This window comes from Ambystoma mexicanum, chromosome 2p (assembly GCF_040938575.1).
Source record: "Ambystoma mexicanum isolate Mex_15411 chromosome 2p, UKY_AmexF1_1, whole genome shotgun sequence".
Classification (NCBI taxonomy): Eukaryota; Metazoa; Chordata; class Amphibia; order Caudata; family Ambystomatidae; genus Ambystoma; species Ambystoma mexicanum.
Window position 1 is genome coordinate 1,314,694,453 of NC_090923.1, and position 23,619 is coordinate 1,314,718,071.

At 46.1% G+C, this 23,619-nt stretch overlaps 1 protein-coding gene across 1 annotated transcript in view; it reads right to left on the minus strand.

Moving 5' to 3' along the window:
* BAIAP2L1 (BAR/IMD domain containing adaptor protein 2 like 1) overlaps positions 1-23,619 on the minus strand; it is a 1,517,181-nt gene that overhangs the window by 1,399,800 nt on the left and 93,762 nt on the right. The window contains exon 2 of the mRNA XM_069645654.1: positions 15,811-15,886. Within this exon, the coding sequence (XP_069501755.1) occupies positions 15,811-15,886 (76 nt within the window). The remainder of the gene's footprint in view (positions 1-15,810; positions 15,887-23,619) is intronic.

The window sequence follows — 23,619 nt, forward strand, 5'->3', positions numbered from 1 at the left end:
TCTTAGTTTGGGGGCCACACAAACGGATCATATTGTTGTATTCAGACGACATGGCTCTCTAGCAACCCAGAAACTAATTTAAACCCAGTGAGGCGAGAGGTCCTGAGATTTTGGGTCTTCTCTGGTCTTAAGATGAATCACAGTAAGTCTGTGGTGTTCCCTCACGGCAGAAACCAGAGTATTCCAAGACGAATTTGATCTAAGGTGGGAGTCCTCCGGTGTTCGGTACCTAGGGGTGATGCTATCCTGCAATCGTGAAGAACTGTTTCGTGATAACTACGGGAGGACCATTGAGGGGCTCTGTGAAAAGATAGCGAGGTGGTGACACCTTCCACTCACGCTCATGGGGCTCAAATCCATTGTCAAAATGATTATACTTCCAAAATTATTGTACCTCTTTGTTAATGTCCCCCTGTGGTTGTCGGGCGGTTTCTTTCAGCGCCTCTGAGGACTGATCCTAGATCTGCTGTGGGCTGGGAAAACAGCAAGAGTAGTCTATACAATGCGTGTACAGTCAATGTCAAGAGGAGGCTTAGCTTTACCCGACTTCGAACGTTACTACTGGGCAGCACAGACACAATTCCTGGGGCACTGGTACGCCTCACACTTTGTATGACCGCATGTCCAGGTTGAACAGGCTTTGGTGACCCCAAGCTTACTACCAGCAGTAATCATTGGGGAGCTCAGAATCCCACCAGACACGCTAAATGGGATTCTGATCACATTAGCGATTTGGAGGAAGATGGCCGGGAGGGGCGGGATCTTCAACCTGTACTCACCTCTTCTACCAGCAAAGCACATTCCCAGGCTGGCCATTACGAGTAAGCAGGTATATTTGCAATGGGCAGGTAAGCTAAGCCTAGAGACCCTGGGTGACTTGTTTGTGGGTGGGGTGTTCCTCACGGCTCAACAAGCAAAAGAGCAGGGAGGTGACACAGCGCTCGATATTTTCCTGTATTTTCAGCTCTGTTACTCTTTTAGGACTTCTTTCCCTCATTCCCAGTACAACCACTGGTGTGGCATCTACTGCACGGTATGATTCAGTCACAAGGGGAGGGCCGGTTTATTTCACGGATCTATAGCGATCTGCTGGTAGACGGAACAGGGGGGGATAGAAACCCCAAAGATAAGGTGGGAAATAACCCTAGCAGATTCAGTTGAAGAAGAAGACTGGGCCTATATACTGAAGCAGACCCAGAAGGTCTACCTTAATTTTAGGTATAAACTTATTAATTTTAACTTCGTGCATCAGGTGTACCGTACAGCAGCCAGGCTACACAGGCACTTCCCCACCACTCCGGATGTATGTGTTAGATGTGGCCACATCCTGGCAGGCTTCCTCCATCTGATGTGGGAATGCCAGAGGGCCCGTCAGTTCTGGTGGGAGGTGCTGCCAAAGATTTAATTGATTATTGGGGAACCACTGGAAATGAGTCCACTCGCAGCACTACCGGGATGTACAAGGTCCCTACAACCCGCAGTAAGGCGTCTAGCAGGACTGCTTTTAGTACTAGCGCATAGGAGAGTGGCCATGGCCTGGGGGAAGGGACGCCCCCCCCAGTGTTGAACTGTGGCTCCAAGATGTCACCTACTGTCAGGATACTGAAACTGCGTTGATCAGGACCCTCCCCTTACATGCACATCCCCCAGAAGTTTGGGGCCCTTATATTCAATACCTGATAACTATTGCAGACTCATAAAAAGGCAAAGAGCTGATAGCGTTATCTTATAATTTATATCCTTGAGACTAAGATACCTATGCACTGCTTGGAATTGCGTACACCTTGGGGTGGACGGGCTCATGGGAGGAGGGGGGCGGAAATCGGACTCCGTGTTCGGAAGTTGGTTGTTCTTGATAAATGCAGAAATAAAGTATACAAAAAACAAAAAAACAAAAAAACATCCATTAGATCTAATTAGATCCATTAGTCAGGCTCATCTTGTGTGGATGTTTTGGTGTAATGTATTTATCTATAATGTGCATGGGATAATAGAATACTTGTTAATGAACAAATCTCAATTGGCCATTTACTGAATTCAGCCTCGCCAGCTATTTTCCACCTATGTAGGCCCTTACGCTGTCACAGATCTGTTGTCTTTAATTTGGCTAAGAGGAAAGAAAAGCAACCTCATGCTGTGTCTGCATAGTAAGAGTCTTCACCAATACATTTGTGGCTGGGGACCCAGGAAAGCCCAGTTGAGTTTTTTTTTTTTTTTTGAGTGGTTCTCGAGTTATAATTTTGTAATGTTATTGTCACATTTCTTGCATGTGCAGTAGCATGTTTCCCAAAGTAGTTAATGTTCTTTTTTGATACGGCTTGCTACCATCTTTCAAAACCATTTGCTTGCCAAATTCCATTCATATCTGAATGGAAGGTTAACCCACAAACCCCTGGTGGTTCTTATATGTAATTTCATAGCAAAGAGGAGAAAATCACCAATAATCTTACCCATTTCTTGGCACGCCTTGTTTGTGCTGTGCACTAGACTCATTCCTGTGTGGCCTCAACGTTGCTAGACCATCACTGACAAATGGACAAGAATCATCATCAAATTCTTAATGGATCTACTAGAAATTTGATAAGAGTAGATTCTGTCAAAGTAGTTACTAAAGAATGAAGGCTTAACTCGAGCAATGTTAAACCCTCCTCGTCTCCTCTTCCTTAGTTCATGACAATTACATTGCAAAACATTTCAGTACCAACAACGCTATTGATAAATCGAGTAACCATTGCCTTCTAGCAATTGGTCTGAATGTGTTGTGGGTGCTTCAGGCAGAACCCCACCTTATAATGGATTTGGTTATGGACCGTAGTGATACTGTACTCCTAGTCCAAATTCCCTTTTACTCCATACCTCTACATTCCGTCCAACGGAAAAAGACCGTTTTTTGCAACACCACAAAATATGTTTTCATTTTTATGCGTTCCTGGTGCATGTGCATGCACAGGCTCTGCCTCTGGGTCCCACCATCCAGTCCTCTTCTAACCACATGGGTCAGTTCCTGAATGAAAGCTATGGCATTTTAGGGGTGTGGATGGTGGGTGAATGGAGGAAAGGGAACTTTGGTCTAGGAGTATAATCACTTTGGTGAGCAACTTTTCCTTACTGCTACGTCCCGTCCCCTTTCCTGCATACTTCTGGGAGATTCACAAGTATATGATATGTCCCTCTATGAATGGATTGTCCTATTTTCATTCTTTCAAACCAAAGGGGGCACCAGGGTTATTCAGAGAGGGTCTTCCCTGGTTAACTATATAACAAACTGACCATATAGACACTTTCCTCACTAGGTTTATGGCAAGTGAGTATTGATAAGAACAATCACTGTGGAGTCATAATCTCTTATCTTTGAATCAGATATATATTCAATTTTCCTCTGTAAATGGGAATGAGTCAAAACTATTACAATTGTACTATTTATTACAACATCTCAATTATTTAATATTTACATTTAAAAATCACATTTTACAAAAACCATCAAAGTGCCTTGTGCATCCAATAAAGTAACTTGTGCTGTACATTCAATAATGTGACCCAAGCCTTCAGAACCTAATCACGTACACATATTATAGCGGTATATCCAATTGAAAAATTGCATTCATCAATATCACACTTGATGTACTTCTTCAGTCACGTGTCCAAGCTTGATTTACAGATCTAAAACCTCATCTAATGCAACAAGTTATACACAAAGGTCTTACGTGACCTTTTAAATGTAAATCATAATTATGTGGTTTAAATCTAACCCAACATGTTTAGAACCCTAAAATTTACTCTATCATCTTTTGCAACTTTTTCAGGGGATTTAACCACTCGGTTGCTCTATTTCTACAGTTGGTTCGATGATACTTTTGCATATGAGGAAAAATGTAATTCTTTCTGTGTTTCTCTAAGATTATTTCCTCTAGTGATTGTTTTTTTTATTATCCACTTTATTTGCTGTTTTGAATGAACATACAAAGAATACAACAGCAACACCATCTCAATATCTTAACATTACATCCAGATTGTAAAATTCATAATGTTACCAAGAATCATACAGTACTGTACTTAAATTCATGAAAACAGAGAAACTGATATGTTCATATACTTCATAACTCAGATAGTGCCGGTCCAGTAACAACGGTGCCAGTAACTTACCGGCAGCGTTGTTACCGGACTGGCACACTCGTAATGAGGCCCATTGTGTTGGATAGTCCAATTCTAAATTTGGATAGCAAGGTCCACCACAGGGGAAGGCTTGGTGCCCTTGTTCAGAGGACAATTGCCTAGCATTTCGGTGCTGGACTGCCCAAGGGCAGGACAAAGGCTGATATGCTTGGGATATTTTTTCTCTGTGAAGAGACCAAGTCTCTTGTAACCAGGACTAATGTATGGCAGAGGGACTCCCAGGACCCCCCCTTGTTAATTTGCATAAAGCAGTGAGGACCACATTCAAGTCCAATTTGGGATGAGCAGCCCGAACCAGCGGGAAGAGGTGTAAAAGACCTGCAAAGTGTCTCTTGATGGCAGGTTTATCCAGCGAAAAAGAGCAGCTGTCTGTAGACGAATAAGCCGCAATGGAGGACAAATAGATACTGCAAGACAGAACGTGTATACCAGAGGCCGCCAGGTCGGATATGAAAGACAAAACAGTGTCGATAGAAGCCTGCCTGGGGTCAAGGCTCTTAGCCAAACACCAGTGACAGAAGCGCAGCCATCTGCTGCTGCATTGAGCTCTCGTAGAGGGCTTCCATGCTGCTTGTATAATATGCATGTTATTCTCAGAGAGGTCGAAACGCTCTAAAGATTGGAACTCGGCACCAGTCCGCCAAGTTGAGCGATTGTGGAGAATGGTGCAACAATTGATTATTGCTTCGGTGACAAAGATTGGGAATCTGCAGTAACTCAAGCGGTGCTGCAGTTCCAAAAACCAGAACCTGGCTGGCCACCACATTGCTATGAAGAGCAGAGTGCAGTTGGATGTGCTCCTGAGCTTCTAAAGCTATCAATGTTTTAGTGGCAGAGGGAAGGCATAAGCACTCAAGTTGTCCCACGGGATCTCGAGGGCTTCCTCCAGGGAGGACGCTCCGAGCCCGTCCCTGGACACAAATTGGAAGTTTCTTGTTCGACAATGTTGTAAAAAGGTCCACCTCCGGGGTGCCCCATTGCAGGAAGATCTCGCTGAGCACCTTTGTGTTCAGTTCCCATTCGCAACTCTTTGTACATTGACGGCTGAGTGAGTCTGCAGTCACAATGATGTGCCCCAGGATATGCACAGCCTGGAGCCAGACATTGTGTTGGATGGCCCAATCCCAGATTTGGATAGCCAGGTCCACCAGAAGGGGAGACTTGATGCCCCCCTGCTTGTTGATTTAATACATTGTGACAGAATTGTCTGTGCGAATGCGTACCACTCTGCATATGATCGAGGGCTCAAAAGCTTTGAGCACAAGAAAAACCACCAGAGGCTCCAGATAATGGATATGGAAACGCCTCTCCTAGGGCGTCCACAGGTCGAACACTTCAAGATGAATCAGAGTTGCACCCCACGCTAAGAGGGAGGAGTCCATTGTAACCGTTACTTGTGGGCAGGACTCCTGGAAGGGGGTCCCCAATAATAGGTTGCTGGCCGATGACCATCAGTGAAGGTCTGTCGTCATGTTGGAAGGGACTGGAATCATCTTGGAATCCGGGTCCATAGCCTGGGACCAGAAGCTCCGAAGAGCAAGCTGGGTGCACCTCAACTTCAGGTGTGCCAGCGGCAGAGCTAACACACAAGAGGCCATGAGGCCCAGAAGCCTATGGAACCACCATGCCGACATGTGGGAGGACTGCAGGAAGAGCTGGCACGCGGCCGAAAGGTCCGTAACCCTGTCCTCCGTCAGGAAGACTCTGGTACTGACAGTGCTCCAACGAAAACCTAGAAAGGTCAGGTCTTGAGAGACAGTCATCCAAGATTTCCGCCAGTTCACGGACAGCCCAAGATGGAACAAGAGCTGAAGAAGTGACTGAATATTGGTCAAGGAGAACTCTGGGCAAGGACTCTGTAGAAGCCAATCGTCCAAATATGGATACACATGAATCCCCCGCAGCCTGCGGAATGATGCAATGACCAACATCTTCGTAAAGACACAAAGTGTTGAACTGAGAATAAATGTGAGCGCACGATACTGGAAGTGTTCTGCTCCCACAGAGAACCGCAGATACATTCGGTACGGGCTCCAGATCAGAATATGCATGTAAGCATCCTGAAGGTCTACCATGCTGAGCCAATAGCCCTTCCGGAGAGAGGACTTTATCTTGCTGGGCGTAATCATCTTTAATTTCTCTTGGGGTAGGAAGAGATTTAAATTGGAGAGGTTGAGGATAGTGCGCAGGCCAGCCCGGTTGTGTTTGGGCACTGTAAACAGACAGGAGTAAAACCCCCTCCCCTTGCTCCCTGTGGGGGAACAGGTTCCACTGCTCTGAGGGCTAGAAGTTTCTGTACCTCAGCTCTGAGCGAGGGCGTCCCAGTCTGATGAAGAGGCGGGAGGGAAGGTGGGATAAGGGGGAGGGGCAAGCAAAAGCTCACCCGAGCGACTGACAAAACCCATCAGTCTTCGGTGATGGTCTGCCACTCCTCCAGATGAGACGAAATTCATCCTCCCATTGGAGTCTCATGCGACCGATGGAAAACATCATTTATTTGTTTAATAGGTGGAGAGGCCACCTGTTGTTGTGGAGGAGACTGCTGGCCGAGAGAGAAAGAAAAAGCCCCCCTTGGCGTTGCCGTTTACAGCGGGGGCTGCAATTGGGGGCATCTGAACGGCGTGCCTGTTGGTCCCAAAACCCTCAGAAGCCCGAGAAGGACCTTGTCTGAGACCCCAACCTCTGAGTGAGTGTAAGGTGCCTTTGCAGACGTCTTCTCAAGGACAGACAGCGACTTAGCTTTTCGAGTACTGGCCTTAGTCTTCGTCAGTTCCTCAACCGTGGAGGAGTGGAACAGCTACTTGCCCTATATATATACCCATATCTGCATGTATAAAAACAATATCCAATCAGCATAGAACCCTCTCGAAGAGAAAGGGCTTACCTTATTGAAGGTAATTATTATATGGCTCTGAGAAAGGGTGACGCATGGTTTGCAGTCCTTCCTTCCACACATGTTCTAGGATGGGCACTGAAAACACCGATTTTCTCCTTTGACCCATGTGGTTGAAAAGAAAGCAATCTTTCTTTTCCTCTTCTTGTGCCAGACCAAATTCCTTGCAGGCTTTAGCCATCATGCTATGGAATGACCCGATATCGTCTGGAGGAGACGGCTGGGCTGGGCTCCTCGGCGTTTCCAACTCTATATCGGACTTCCAGGTCAGATCCCTGGAGGGGGAAAGTGAGACTATTGACGACGCCCTGCTGCCTGACTATGAATCCAACAGCTCCCCTTCCTCGCGGCGTGGAGCCGAGGGGCTTGCTTCTGGAGGACCTGCGGCGGGGGTTGCAGGTGGAGTACGGCGAGACGGGCCCGGGTCGTCGACGACCAATCCGGCCCGGGCTGTTCGAGGCAGTCTATCGTCTAGCGTCCGTATCAGAGATTGCAGTGTGGATAAGACTTCCAACGACAGAATCGATTGTGGATCCAGCAGGGAGGTAGAACCCGGACAGCTTTCGGAGACCGGCCTGGTAAGTTGCAACCCCAGGTCTGCCGGGGCAGCTACCCTTTCAACCTCGTCCCCCGAAGACACTGACAAGGCCTCCTGCTGCAGGAGTGTGCCTGGTAAAACTGGGTCGTAGACCTCTGGGCACCAGGCCCTCTGAGGGACATCCGTCGACGAAGCCATAGTTGTTCCTGTCGGTGTCGTCGTCGTCTGTAATGCAGGTGCGGTAGATGTTAACTGCGTCAATGGCAGAGAAGTCGTCGACGACCGTCCAACCGTCGCTGACGGTGGTGGTCGTGCAGGTTTATGCGTTGCCCCCGCCTTCTCTGAACTTGACCTGCGTTTTTCCTTTTCTCGACTCGAGGCCGATCCATGACGATCGCCTGAGGAGGATTTGGATTTGTCTTTATCTTTTCTCGTCAAAGATGAGGACGAAGAGGCCCCTTTCGAAGCAGAGTCCTTGGAGCGGCCTTCCGACGACTCCTTGACCACCGGTCTGGGCTTCTTCACCGGGGGCTCCGATGACGATGAGCGGCGCGGGGCCCCTGAAGATTGATGCTGAGGCCACGCTGCGTGTCGAGCCCACCTCTGAAGGCGGGTATGCCCCCGCTCCATCGTTCAACCATGCGACGAATCTGCGACTCCGATCCTTAAGGGTTTTCTGGGAGAAGCCCTTACAAATGTTGCAGTCGTCAGCCGAGTGGTGAGGGTGCAGACAGTAAATGCAGTCCATATGCGCATCCCCCTCGTAGACCTTTAGGCCGCACGTAGCGCACAGGCGGAAAAGTGCTTTTCCTGACATCAGGAGAAGAGTGTAACCTAACCAAGTAGAAAAAACACGAGGTGTTCCCTTTTTGGAGACGGTCGAAATCTGGAAGGAGCCGCGGGGGCGGGGCATTTATACCGCTACGTCTTGGTAGGGCGTGCGTGCGCGGCCCAAAACGATGTAGATAGGACACTAAAGTGTCGAAAGTTTTCCTAGAGGAAAAGGCTATATAAGCTTACCGAGGGTTCCCAGTCAGTCGACGGGGAATATTCTAAGCATGTGAATCCATGAAAGATCCAATGCTGGAGAAGTCAAGTACCTTGTCCTGTACTTCCTTTGAAAACGTTGTAGCATGCAGTCACGCCTGCCGGGAGATGTCAACTCCGACCAGAAGGCCTTGAGTGCAAGTGTCTACGTGATGGGCCGCAGCCTCAAGTAGATCCTGCGCCAAAACTCCGGCATCCGACAAGCCATGGTGCCTCGGGTCCTAAGGTGAGGTTTGGCAGAGCCACCAGAGTCTTTTCCACTGAGGAAAGAGGAGGCAGAGGCGGCAGTGGGGGCAGTGGGGGCGAAGTGGAGGAGGTGGCCAAACCGGAATCAGCATAGGTATCCCGGAACAGGGGCTAGTTCAGGAGGTTTAGGGTACATTTCCCTAAACAAATCCTTAAAGTATGCCTTCATGGGATCAGAATGCATTAGCATCTGGAATTTCCTGAAAAACGCATCCTCAGAAGAGGGTCTGGGCACTGGAGTGGGCAAAAGCTGCTGGGAAGGGGCATACCCCCAGGAATGTAATGAGGATGGTGCCCGGACGGACCTCCATCAACTGAATCTACAAAGACCAAAGGCGAGGACGCAGGAGGGAACGAGACTGTATGTGGCAGTGGAGTCCGAGCACGCCAATACATTGGAGGGCGGTACAGGTTCTTATTGTCCACGAAACGTGGAATAGGCTGCTCTGCCCCAAAAACGGCCCCCCAAAGCACCAGCCGTGGTGAAAGTTGGTGTAAGAGAGGTAGTCAAAATGGCCACCGCAGACCGCAGGGGTTTAACCGCCATATTGTCCACGCCTGAGGTAAACTGTGTCACAGGTGTGAATGAGACTAGTAGATCTAGGGTGTTTTTGAGACATCTTAGGGACTACTGACAATGTATGCCCAAGTAGGGGAGCCTCGGCCGAGCCAGTACAAGAAGAAGACTCACGGTGCGTTACCGGCTTCTGTGCCCCTTTAGCAAGATTGGTAACACTACCAGTGTCGTGGCTAAGCTTGGAGTCACCCCCCGCCCGAAGCCAGTACTCTCTCAGGAGGTCCCTCAATCTTGCTGGTCTTAGATATAGCCCCAAGAAGGGGAACCTCGGTAGCGACCCTGGTACATTTAGTCACCTTGAGAGGGACCTAGAGATGGCACTTGGTACGCTTAGTTCCAAGAGTGGAAACCTCAGGGCTGACCCCGGTGAAAAAGGCACCAGAAGAACTGACCCAACATTAGCCCCCAAGAAGGGGAACCTAGAATGAAGATCCAGTCTTGGCAGCCCCTCTACAGGGGGCATCCAAAGGTATTCCAGTGCGCCCATTCGATCCCTTGCGGGACACCTCAGGAATATCCCCGGTAACAGAGCCATTGGAGCCCCTCCCAGACCCAGAAGACCCACTGAAAAGGAACAATCTTAACGGTCATCTCCTTTTTCTCTTCAATGAAGAGCTGTAAATGCGTAGGAGGAACGCGCTGAAACACTTCCACCCACCTCACAAATCGCCATTGGAGTGCCCGGACTGAGTGGGAGTCGCAGTAGAAGCACGCATCCCAACAGTGTTCCGGGCCTAGGCACTCCAGGCAAGGGGTGTGGGGACCCACCCTGGCAAAACGACGTTTGCAGGATGAACAGGACACATATCCCAGACGCTCCGGCATAGACGGAAGAAGAGAAGACCGCGGAACCGGAGCAGGATTGAAGGACAAGGGAACAAAAAGAAAAATATTCCCTGTGATGCTAGTGCGTCTGACCTCGACAGCGTGGAGAAAAGCACTGAAGGCCGATGCGTGGGGTGGAGCTCAGCAGGGCTGGTCTGTGGTCACGTGCCATGTAAAAATAAAAAAAGGACAAAAAAGTTGTTTTTATGCTTTTACAAAGCGCTCCTTTCCTGTCCCGATGGACGGATTGTCACACAGGTATGGAGGAAAGGGGACGGCATAGAGGAGTAAGAGTCCTTCAGTTAACTAAAATTCTTAGGGTGGTTTCAAGTAGCCCAGGGCACTTCTTCACATGGTCTTAGCCCTGGCCAACAACCTCAATTATGCAGATGTCTGTAGCCTTGTGATAAAACTCCTACAAGGGCCAGACCTTGTTGTGCCTGCCACCCTGGCCCAAAGGGTCTCTGGGTAGTATATTCTTCTCTTCTACTTGCCTCATTGTCATATGAAAGTAGTTCTAGCCCTTCAGACAAGGGCCACCCTCCTGGGCTGACATTACAGCAACTAAATGATATGGCATAGTGCCCCAAGCATGTTATTATCCTACTCTCCCTCTTCAGTGACCGATGGCTCTTGCTAGCTTCTGCATTAAGGCCCCACCTTTTTTGCCATCTCTCCTGCCAGTATAAGCTCCTTCACAGTGTGGCCTATTCGGCTTGGCATCTCTTGCACTCTCCTTCTGTTCTTCTCAGTGAGTTCATATTATGTAATGGTGGGTTGCCTTATGACTCCACCACCTCCTCATGTGAATGCCTTACTCTCCCTTATGAGAAGGTAGTGTAGGTCTGATAATATAGCCCAGGCCCCAGAACGTATGACCAAATTCAGAAATAGCCTATTCACCATCTTAGTATCAGGCACTGTTTTAATGATGATGGATTGCTCCAGCGCTCCCCCTGTTAATGCTGCAAGTAAGTTTGATTGCTCGTGGTCCACAATTCCACATCTATGCATGAATTCCATACGCCTACCTTGTATCCATCTCCCGGATGTTGCTCAGCTGGCACTCCTCATCTCCTCTTTCTCCCCCTACTTCGTGTTATGCAGACGACAACTCTGCTGACTCACTCGCACCTTCCCTCAACCCCGACTGCCTGTGCACTTCCAACGATCTCTGCCTCACTGGCAGAAAAATGGAGATCCTTCCGATTGGGACCCCTGCTCCTTCATTCTTCCCTTCTCTCTGGCCTCCCAACTTGGGCTCTCCCCCCTGCTCTTTCTTATGAAGCTAGAAACCTTGGAGTCACCTTGGACTCCTCTCTCTCCTTCCTCCCTCACACTCAGGCCATTGCTAAAAAGTCCTTCTCAAAGAGATTCTCCCATGTCCCACTTACCCCCACAAGTTCAATTTTTCCTGAGCCCTGGTTCTCTCTAGGCTCGACTATTGCAACAGCCTCCTCCTTAATCTACCTTCTACCGCTATGCAACCCCTTCAGCTAATCCAGAATATAGCAGCGAGACTTATACTTGGCCTTAAGCCCAGGGACTGTATGACTCCGTTAGGCAGAATCCTGTGCAGTGCCCCTAGGGACCACTACACACAATTAAGACTACAGGTGGCAATACAAGTTTTACCTTTGGTACATGCCTGTACCGCTATAGAGTGGTAGCAGTGGCAGAGCAGCCAAGCTTATCTCAAGAGTATATGAGCAGTAGCAGAGATTACACAAAGGGACCACAATTACTGTGACTCAAGCAAACACTGACTCAAGGTTTCAGGTAGAAAAATATAAGTATATTTATTTTTAAACCATTCTCATAAACACAACACTTCTATTAAACTTAAAAAACCACACGTTAAATATACTACAACTAACCAATTCACTTTGTACAGTATGTCTCAAAGTAAGTACCCTGTGTTTGAATGAACCGGTGTTACGAACAAAACATGTTACCTCGAATACGACTGCGATCACTTTTTGACAGTTCGGTCTACTAAATAAACGCGTATCCGTGACATGAAATGCTACCGGGGAAAAACACTTAGCACCCGAGATACCCAGAGGGAGTTGGAGGCAAAAATCACAGGCAATATTTTGGTTAGGCAGACAGAATCGAGAAGCACTCAGAGACAGGAGTTAAAAACTCAAAGGGCCAGGGTCAAGTGACACCGGGGGCCTGTTGCCGAAGATCACACAGACAGTTCACGATTCAACGTAGCCAAAAGTACTTCGATATTGTCAATGTTTGGAAGCAAAAGTTATAAGAAGGAGGGAAGACAAGGGCAAGCCTTGGAGATGAAGAAAGGGGGTTCACCCAGTTTCATCAAGCAGAACACAGTAACTTATTCCAATGGTGCAGCTGGTGACCTGGCAGTTGTTTCTGTTGGTTTCCCGCAGACCCACGGTTCCTGGAGTTTCGTTGTGAAGGAGGACATCTGAAGGAGGTCTGCACCACACAGGGATGAAGCCGGCAGCAGCGACAACGGATAAAAGGTGCGCTCCTTAAAAACAGGAGAGGCTCTTCAAATGGCTATCCGGACCACTACAGCAGTGTGCAGCGATTTCGACCAAGGAAGAGGATCCTCTGGCTGTGGAAGATAAGCTGGTTATCCCCACCAGGCTCAAGGGAAGAAGACTCCGGACTGGATCTTCTCTTAGTCGTTGAAGGGTAGATAGCTCAGGACTGCAGCAGGGCTTCAACGGGACAGGGTAGTTGCAGCAGCCGTCATTCTCTCTGCTTCTCTTCGGTTCCTTGTAGTTCCAGTGGTGACTCTCTGACTTCTAGCCCAAGAGACCTGCCTTTTATGCGCAAAACCCCTATTCACACAGCCTGGCTGTCAATCACCCAGCAGGGGGTTTGTCCAGCCTGGACAACCACCTCAGCCAATTATGGCAAAGTGCGACTTGGGTTTCTTAGAATACCCTGTGCAGGGGGTGACTACACCCCTCCCTCACATTCAGCCCACCTAGACACCCAGGTGCCTGGTGGAGGGCTTCTGAGCAGAAGCCCGCCAAAAGACGGTGAACAAAGAAGGCGAACCTAGTATGCCACGCAAAGTAAAACACAAGAAGAACTTTAACAAAAAGAAATGGTGAATAAACCCAACCGGAGCCAAAAGAAAAACAATTTGGTCAAGCTGGTTTATGTTCGAGGCTAATATAATAGCCAAGAACAATACCACGTTTATCTAATATAATCGCGGTAGAAAACTTAGGGTAGATACCACTGCCACCAGCCAAGTCTAAATGTTAAAAGAGCGAAATAATGCTCTAGGAGGTACAGATAAAAAGGGATACAAATTAACCCTTTCCAGTACTCCATGGAAGATGGGGTGTACGAGATCTGTGGTAGATTGACTACGTAAAGTTAATGGCAACTTTACCCTTTTCTGGGGGACTGTAGTCAGCCTCAGAAATGGAGTCAGGGGAAGTCTCAAAGACAACTCTTTGCCACGGCACTGAAGGTGCTGTGTGACACACAAAAAGAAGGGGGCTACTGAAGTGGTGTACTTCAGAGTCCACAATCACAAAAACGGAGAAATACACATGGCGAAACACAGGTAAGAGTGGGGGAAAAGCTCACACTCTTCCCAAGTGGAAAATAAATAAACTCCAGAAGTCCAGCCAAGCTGCTGGGGGACTCACTAGGTGAGGGAAATTAGCCATAAATGAGAATTCTCCCTAACAGACTCCTGCCCTAAAAAGTCTCCACTGGCTCCTGGTTGCTGCATGGATCAAATTTAAAATCACTCTGCAGCATCCACAAGGCTGTTTGGGGCCGGGGAACACACGATCTGCAACACTCTTACAAAAGAATCTTCTAGACCTCTACGTTCCTCTGGCACCAACTCTGTGTGTAAAGCGCTTCGCTAAACAGAGAATAAGCGGTTGTTCACTTTCCTCTGCTGGATCCCCCCTCAGGAACAGCCTCTCTCTCCCTCATGAGCAGGACCTTCTTAAGTTCCGAAAGCACCTCAAGACTCTCGTTTTCCTCCTCCTTCCCTTCTGCCCTCCTCTGCCAATTCTCACAGTTGCTTCGACTGGTGTCTTGGACCCTTCTGCATCCTCTGGCACCTTTACCATTCACACCCAATCTCTCCAGCTTCTGTCTACCTTGAGAACTTGCCTCGGCACACCCTCCGCACTGAATATTGGCACTTTCCTGCCAACGCGACTCCTGGCAGCATAGCACTTACCATACCTTGCACTTCGTGCCGAGGAGAGCCACAGATGGTTACCCTAGCACCTACCCCACTGCCCTCTTCCTTCTGCATTTGCACGTTCTGAATACTCAAGGCATAGTGGGTTCAGCCGTCCCTTCCCCCACTATACTTTGTATTTTGAATTGTACTGCAATCCCATGTTCCCTCTCTGTTGCCCTGTGGGCACTTTAAAACAGAATGCATTTGCTGTATAAGCCCCTAACAAGCAAACAAATACATATTTGCCATGGTTCATATCCACATAGTTTCACACCACAGGTGCACTTGTCACAAAGTTCCACTATGCTGTTGCATCTGCGGTCGGGCCTGGTGTTCTAGGCCCGTTTCCTCATGTGTGGCAATCATAACAAAACCTTTCCTGGTGCTGAATTGCTTAGGCTTTCTCTCTAGCAATCATTTTACCTCACACAGTAATGGCAATGGGCATTCTTCAACAGTCCTCATGATCACTATTGACTTTTGGGAGGCACGCTGGATCTCTCCCAGCAGTTGTTAATGCATGACAGTATGGAGGAGTAGGAGAGCTCTGGAGGATCCTCCATTTACCACAGCAAAGGGGTCCCATCACGTAGTTGGAAGCTTCCCCTGGCCCTCGGAGATCCCCAATCCCCCCCACCCCCGAAGGATCTCATGATTCGTGATTCCCAAAAAGAACAGCAGCTCACAAGATGCAGAGTCCCTAGAAAGCAACAAAGACTAGATCTGGATTAGTCAGCAAGATCCCGACCCTTGGCAACCATTGCACTACTTTTACTCATTGGTATGTTGCAAGGACAGCATTTAAAGCAGCTGAAGGTTGATAGTTTTAAAAATGTTACTAAATACAAATTACATTTGTGTTGTGAAAAACAGAAGAGCCCTGTACACAATGAAATCAAGAAAACTGAAGCAACCAGCAAGTCACTGCACAAAAGGGGACATGCAGCACGAGGAGCAAACCCAAACGTTACTGAATTGTGAAAAAGGCAACTGCAGCCCTTATGTAGGGAGCACAGAGATGGGGAACAGAAACCCTTGGAAAATCTTTGAATGCAAAAGCATGCTTTGTAGATCGGTTTCCATCCTACACCTGCTGCAGCACAGTTCTCAACCCTTTGTGACTGATGTAGAGTCGCACATCCAAGGAAGTGCACATTTGTGAAGGACTAAACATGAAGAAAAAAAAATAAGGCACTGTTTCTACAGACCAGGTCTATATTTGGGGGAAGCCCTTTCATTTTACAATTGTACAAATAAATCACAAATAAATCACACATCCCTAAGATGGATGAAATACCGAAACATACCAGTTACAGTCTTCTCATAGCTTTTTCCGAGAAAAACTAAATTCTTCAGCGCCGGATTAAACTGTTCCATGACATTCTGGAGGGAAACAAATGCATACATTTATTATCGATTTAGCATTCTATTTGAAATATTTCTCTTACACCTCTCTTTCTAGATTCATAAAAACTCAAACATTTATGCAAATCATAATTACTAATAGATCAACATTAGACAGGGCCACAAGAATCCACTACATTTCTTTGCATTTTTTCATCACAATAGGAGCATATTTTCAACAATCACTGTAATCCTATGTTCGGTCCCCTTTCTTCCATACCTTTGGGTAATTCCACCCAATGGGGCACGTTTTTTTGTAGCACCCAAAAATGTATTGTTTTTTGTTCACCAGCTTGGATCGCCTCCCCATGCTCCCACCCGTGACCTCGTCCTTCGGCACTTTTCTACATGTGTACATAATCTTTTTAAAGCCTTTTTTGTCAAATCCGTTCTCCCCTTGTTCGGGATTTGGTGCCCATTTTTCACCATATATGAAGGGAAAGCAAGGATTTGTATCCTGTCAGTGTAGGTCAATATGCAGCATAAGATCCCCATTCACTCAGATTCAAGTGATTGGGGCATGATCACTACTGGGATGCCAGTTTTCTCTGTGACGCATTGTCAGTTTGGGCTCTCACTCAATGATCACAGTGCTGGGAAGAGGTCTGTCGCTTGGCGCCTTCACACCTCGAGGGTTTTATCCAGGAAAAAATGTCAGTTACAGTTAAGTGATTTTCTATTCACAGCACCCCAGTCAGGGGACTTCCTACAGGGAGGTTTCTGCGCCGAGGAGGGATCCACCAGGTCCTCACCGTACCAGGGTTTGTCCTCCAGTATCAGCCAAGGGAACTAAACTGGGCACCAGAGTCTACTCCGAGGTTCCCAATTCAGGAGCTAAAACGCAAGCAAGGCAGAAGATACCAGTCTTGGAGATAAACTTACCAGAGTTCCCTCCAATGTATCACTTTCTGGGGCTAAAGCAAATGTCCCCAAGGCCAGGCTCATTTCTCGTATCATTCAAGAATCATACGTAGATCCAAGTGTGTGCATGGACAATGTACATCATAACATCTTCCCCTCTACACTGTTCAGAAAGAAAATAAAGGTTAAGATGGGAGATGGGAAATGGGAAGAAAGGAAATCACAGATAAAGTAAAGTAGGAGAGATAGAACACTCTGTGACAGGTTGCCAATAAACATTTAAAGATTGTGAAACAAGCTCACGCTATTAAGTATTCATCAACTTGAAACGACTCATAGCTATAAGTATCCCACCAATTTTCAAAGGATATAGTTAATTGTCAAAGCTCTTCATAAACCAATTAGTTCTCAATGAATAACTGGCTCCAAAATCTTCTAGTATTAAATGTAGTCATCCTTAAAATTCCGCACAATTCTTCTGTTCCTTGATGACATTGGATTGGTTTTCTGCTTCTCCCCATAACGCTATTGAGCCAACCCTTCCTGCATGGTATCTCCTCTTTCTGCTGGTATGATGTCATTACAAGACCACTTATTGCCATCCTCTAAAAACACTGCCCGAAAACTTGACCACCCTTTGTGGAGGCCGATACCTGGATTCACCTTTCATTACTTTCCTTGGTTCTTTCACTACAATCCAATCTCCTCTCTCAATCTTGTTCTCTGACACATTTCTTGGCATCATAGTATTTCTTATATTCAGCTCGTCTTATCCTTACTCTCCTCCCAATCTGCTCCAAATTAATTCTCTTAATTTTATTCGATATAAGCCAGGCAGGTCCAAGTCTGTTGGTGGCTGTTCTTCCTCTTAGTGTAAACGGTTATTCTTCCGTCACTGAATGTGGAGTGACTCCATACATATTTAATGCCTCCTTAAGCATTTCCTTCCAAGGCAAACTGTTGGCCACTGCTAATTGAATGATACTTTTTATAAAACCATTCATCCTTTCAACCAACCTATTGACCATGGGATGATATAGCCGTCGTTTTATGAGTGATGGTTCTCTCCTATAAACATTTTTCTACTTCTGAAGACATGAATTGAACTCCATTGTTGGATATCAATTCTTGTGGATCACCTTCCCTGCTGAAAACCTCCTCTAAAAACTTCACCACTTTCTATGCTGTAACACTGCTTTCCGCCACTCCCCACTCTACCCATTTTGATGTTTAGTCCATTAACACAAAGTATATTTTTTGAGGTTCTAGATTCACAAACGGGCCGGTTATATCAATGGCTAATTTAGACCATACAGACCCTGGCACCTCCACTGGTTGCAAAGGGGTGTTTTGTGTTATCTTCCCTTTATCACTCACTGCACAGGCAGTGCATTCCTTAATCAGTGTCTCCAACCCATTCCACATGTTGGGCTACCAGTACGCTTCTCTCACTCTTCTCTCAGTAAGGCTTCTACCCACGTGGCCTTCATGGGCAATTTCCATTATCCTCTCCCTCAACATCACTGGTGGGATTATGCGATCACCCCTTTATTTACACTTATTGTCACTGGAAATCTCATCTTTTGTTTTCTCCCATGACTTAATGCACACATCGACATCTCTCCAATTGCTCTCAATGGCCTTTCTCAAGCATTCTTGTTCTGCATCATCTTTCACAGCTGTGATCCACTCTTCTTTAGAAAACCCCGGATTTATGTGCGCAATAATACATTCTGCACCTTGTTCCTCTGTCAGCTCATCATAATTGAGAGATCGTCATTACCACAATCCCACGACAGTCTAGAAAAACAATATGAAACCACATTGGTCTTTCCTGGTGTATGTTTTACTTTGATATTATATTGCCTAATGTCTAATATCCACCTCCTTATTCATGGTGACGTCAGATGTGTTTTTTTTTTTAATTTCAACACATGAATGAGTGGCTTATGGTCAGTCTTCAGATCAACAGGAATGCCCCAAATGAGTCCTCTGAAGTGTTCCAATATCCATTTAACTCCCAATGCTTCTCTCTCGATAGTTGAATAATTTCTCTCGCCCCTCTCAAGATTCTGGACGCAAAGGCAATTGGAACCATTGACCCTTCTTGTATCTGCTCGAGGACACCCCCTAAACCAACGTTGCTGGCATCCACTGAGATCATGGTCTTGGCATTACAATCAAACATTTTCAGAGTTGGAGCTTTATTTATCAGTCTCTTTATTTGGTTGAACTCCATTATACAACCTTCTGACCATGTAAATGTCATACAACTCTCATCAACATGTCATCAACTCTCTCATTTGTCTTGTTCTGTCAGAGTAGTGATCAATGAACTTCGAGTAGTATTCAGTTAAACCCGAAAAAACCTCTAAGTTGCTCTTTGTTGTTGGGCTCTTGAATGTTCAAAATTGTATTTACTAAACCTTCCTTGGGCTTTATCCCTTCAGCATTTATGCAATGTCCCAGGTATGTTACTTCACTTTTTATCTTACACTTATCTATCTTGAGGGTAAGGTCTTTTTCTTGAATGACTTGTAAAACACCCAATAGTTTTGCATTATGCTCCCCCTTCAGACATTGCCGATATGAGTATGTTATCTTGAAAAAAATGTATTCCTTGGAGACCATTAAACAGCTGATCCATCAACCTTTGAAAAACGGCAGCTGCTGATGCCAGCCCAAATGGCATCCTCTTATACCTGAATGCACCCAACGGGGTAATGAAGGACGTTAGGTGTCTCAATTCATTGTCTAGTACCACTTGGTGATAAGCTGAAGATAGGTCCAGTGTCGTGAAAAATGTTGCTGGTTTCATCGTAGTAAGCATTTCTCCTATATTCGGCAATGGAGGTCGATCCACCCATATGTTACTATTAAGGTCCCTCAGGTCCACACACATCCTAATCGATCCATCCGGTTTTTGCACGATAAAAATCAGGGACAACCATTCTGAGCTTTCAATTGGTTCTATTATGTCTTGCTCACATAATCTCGTTGACTCCTTCTGTAAAGCCTCTCTTGTTCCTATGGGTATATTCCTCACTTTGTGAACTACAGGTTTGGCACCCCTCTTCAGTATAATTCTAGGTTTGAAACCTTTTAAAGTGCCAATGTTATCATTAAATATTCTTGGAAAACTTCTTGCTAAATGTTCAGGAGTGTTACAACGGTCTTCCATGATGCTCAGGATGGGTATGTCTTCACCTGGATGCATTCTGATTTGCAAAGAGGCTTGTTCGCACCATCCTACAATAGAGAAACCATTCTCAGCTACATATAATTTGCAGTAAGTTTTTCTTCCTTTGAAGTCCAAATGCACCCATGTATACCCAATGATGTTGATGGGCGTCTTACCATAACCAGTTGCTCTCACCCTTGTCATGCGCAAATCTTCCATCTTTCCTTCCAGGTCATGGAGGAAAGTTTGTACATTCACCATAGTGCTCAGAGAGCCAGTGTCAACTGTCACTTGTAGTGGTACTCCATTTATTAACATGGACACCCATGGGCCCACCGCCCCTTCAGTCGGTGTGAAGGCTATCATAATTCATCTTCAAATCCATCTGTAACTGACAGTAAGCTATTGGGACCACCTATTTCTTCTAGAGCTTTTATACTGACCATATTGCTTCTTCCAAAGTGATAATTATCCCTTTGCATTCTGCTATTGAAATGTGAGTTTGCTATACTCATACCTCTGAAATTCCGGCATACTTTATCAAAACGGCCAATATGCCCACATCTGTAGCACTCTGCCGAAAATGCCGGACAATCTTTCTCGATGTTTATATGTCAGTAACTAACCACATTTGTGGCATCTGCCTTGCATCTTGTTTATGGTTTCTCTTTCCTTCTTTGCGTTCATGCCAAAATCAGCTCTGGCCATTTTCTTCACCATGGCAATTAAGGCTCCTCATTTTTCTCATGGACTTCATCATGTGCTTCCTGAACACATTTTACTTAGTTTCCCTCCGACTTATCCTGTATCTCTCTCATGCATTTCTCCCCAACTCCATTGATCTGGCTATTTATATGGCCTGTTCCAGGGTGGGCTCTTTCCCTTGCCATAACAGTTGCTGGATATGTGGATCTCCCACATGCAGGATCAACTGGTCCCTCAAATACTTATCCACTATGCCAGTGAATTTGCACGTTGATATAAGACCTCTCAATGTGGCCATGTAGGTGTCAACACCCTCTCCTTTGTTTTGTCGTCTAGAGAAGAATCTATATCGTTCCAGTACAATGTTGGTTTTATTACCAAAATGTCTAGACAATTTTGCTAAAGCAGTCTCATACTTCCTCCACTGCTGGCTGTGGAGGCCAAATCACCCGAACCTTCTTCATCAATTGGCAATTCAGGCAATGATTTGAACACCCTCAGGGCTTCTGCAACCACACAATTTAGCAGTGTGGTTTCCTTGAGATCATCATTGTATTTTGCTCCCCCTATAGCTCTTAAACTTGAAGGCAGTCTTGCCATTGTTCCCATGTGCACACTGGGTTGCCTGGGTATGCTACAAATTGTACAGGGGCTGCAATGCTCTGCATGATGTTCTTACATAAATTATCTTGCAGGGGAAAATATTGTCACTGCAGGTTGTTTTGTCTACTCATCCATGTCACTTGATTAATGTGTCGAATACAATGTTGTTTTATTATCTTTAGTGTCTTTCTTTTCCTCTTCTTTTTTTTATACTGCTGTTATGTATGCTTGTATTGTGCAGCACACCGTATGGATAGCAATCGTGTTGATTTGCCACTTGTTTTGCTGTATTTACTTAATACCTCTCATTCCCCGTTTCAATCTGCTCCGTGATATGTTTCTAGAGTTGTCATGGCAATTCACACTGTTTTCCAAGATGGTGGCACGCAAATCCACATTATTCAAGGTCCTTTCCTCTAATTGTCATATCATCGGCCACTCGTGCACACATTCATAAAATGCGGCCAGCTCCAACGTCTGCACGCATAGATAATGTCCATATTTTAACTGTTTATAATATTTTCCCCTTCAGCAGCCTTTGTACACTCATTGCGAGAATCCGCTTCCACCGTCTTCCTTTTCCCTACTTCTTGGCTAGCTGGGGGAACCGTCCAACAGGCTGTGTTCAGCAACGCTACTTTCTTCTTATGTATATTTTGGCCAGGGACCCCTTGCATGACAAGCTATCCTCGTTGCCATATATGTCATTAACATAAATCGTTCGTCACACGATATTATATATATATATATTGTGTTTAAATTTATTTCATAACAAGGAGTCCCCAGTGGATGGGACCTTCTCCAGGAGGCTCGTTTCTCATATGATTCTCGAACACATCATTCGAGAATCATACGTAGATCCGAGTGCGTGCATGGACATTGTACATCATAACAGGGCTACACATGCAGAAAAAAATGTGATGCTATCCATTCAGGATAGCATCACATTCAAGTCTAAAAAAAAAAATGTAAAAAAATAAATAAATAAAAAAAAGCACCAGCAACACAGAGTATTTCCCCCCCAGCTTGTCCTCGCCCACGATACTCCCTCCAGTAGGGTTATCAATTTACTGATGTAGCTGAGGAACCCTCAAAAAGGGCTAAGACTCCGGACTCAAAGGGCGATATTAAGCTGCAGACTTCCTCTAAAACACCAAAAAGGCCTCTTCGCAAGGTAGTGAAGCAGAAGTCTGTTACATGAGGAAAACTAACTGCCTATCAAGATAGTGACTGAGTCATATTATATCTACATCACCCTTGATCACCACATCAGAAACGCAACACAAATCTGCACCTAGTTCCTCTGTGGGTAGATATCCTTTTGATCAAAGGGTTAAGTCGGGACGAATAACAAAGCCTAGCACTTTCTTTGCCTTCCACTTCAGCTCCACTATATTAAGGGGATCGATGGTTAGACACCGCAACTTGGTGACCGGCTCCTGTTGAGCTGCTGACTAGACCGGCACCCATGCCAAGGCCGGTTCTCAAACTTAGGGACGCTCACAAAGCTCTGAAGAAACCTCTCTCAACAAATGTCAAAGAATGAGGTATTCTGCCACCAGGAAAAAATATTTTAAGGACCTCTAGAGAGATTATCTCTAAACTGGTGGACCATCAAACCTGTGCCACCACCTGTGCTGGATCCCATAACCCCCCCCCACCCTCGGTCGACTCCTGAACTGCAGGGATATCCAATTACTGAGCCTCAACAGACACCTGCAGACCCAAAACCTCAAGAGCTAGACACAAAAGAAACTTCCAAGCCATCCAAGCCATCCAAGCTGGACGATGGCAATGGCAACAAAGAGGGTGTGGAGATGTCCTCATTAGTGACCAAATTTCCCGACCAAATTGCCTCTATCAGAAGAGGACATACTTTCCAGTGCTTTTTCTATTCAGGCTTTAGAGAAGTGCTGAGTCCACTTACAAAAAGATGTACTTCCTCAGGCAAGGCACATTCAGTCAATCCCAACAAATGAAAAGATAGACAGTGATATAGGCTGGTATCCTCTGCGTCAGTCTCTTTAACCATTTATTTCCTGCCATCAAAATCCTTGGTTGTGGCGGAACCTTGTATTTGAAGCCTTCTTCTTTAAGTTCTCTTCAAGTCCTCAGCAAAGAGGACAGGGCCGTAGAGACCATAGGCTAGAGAATCTATGCTAATTCCACACTTCAGCTTTGTCGGGCTAAAAGCAAAAGCATTATTGGTAGCAGCCAACCATAGACTCTGGAGAGACCGATGAGGGGAGTGGACATGCAGTCAAGGATATGTCTTCAGACGTGTGAAGCTTGTAGCAAGCGTCTATTTTCTTGTTTAGGTGTTACCTGGAAAGAGGTTTTTCCCAGACCTTGCGGCTTTCGG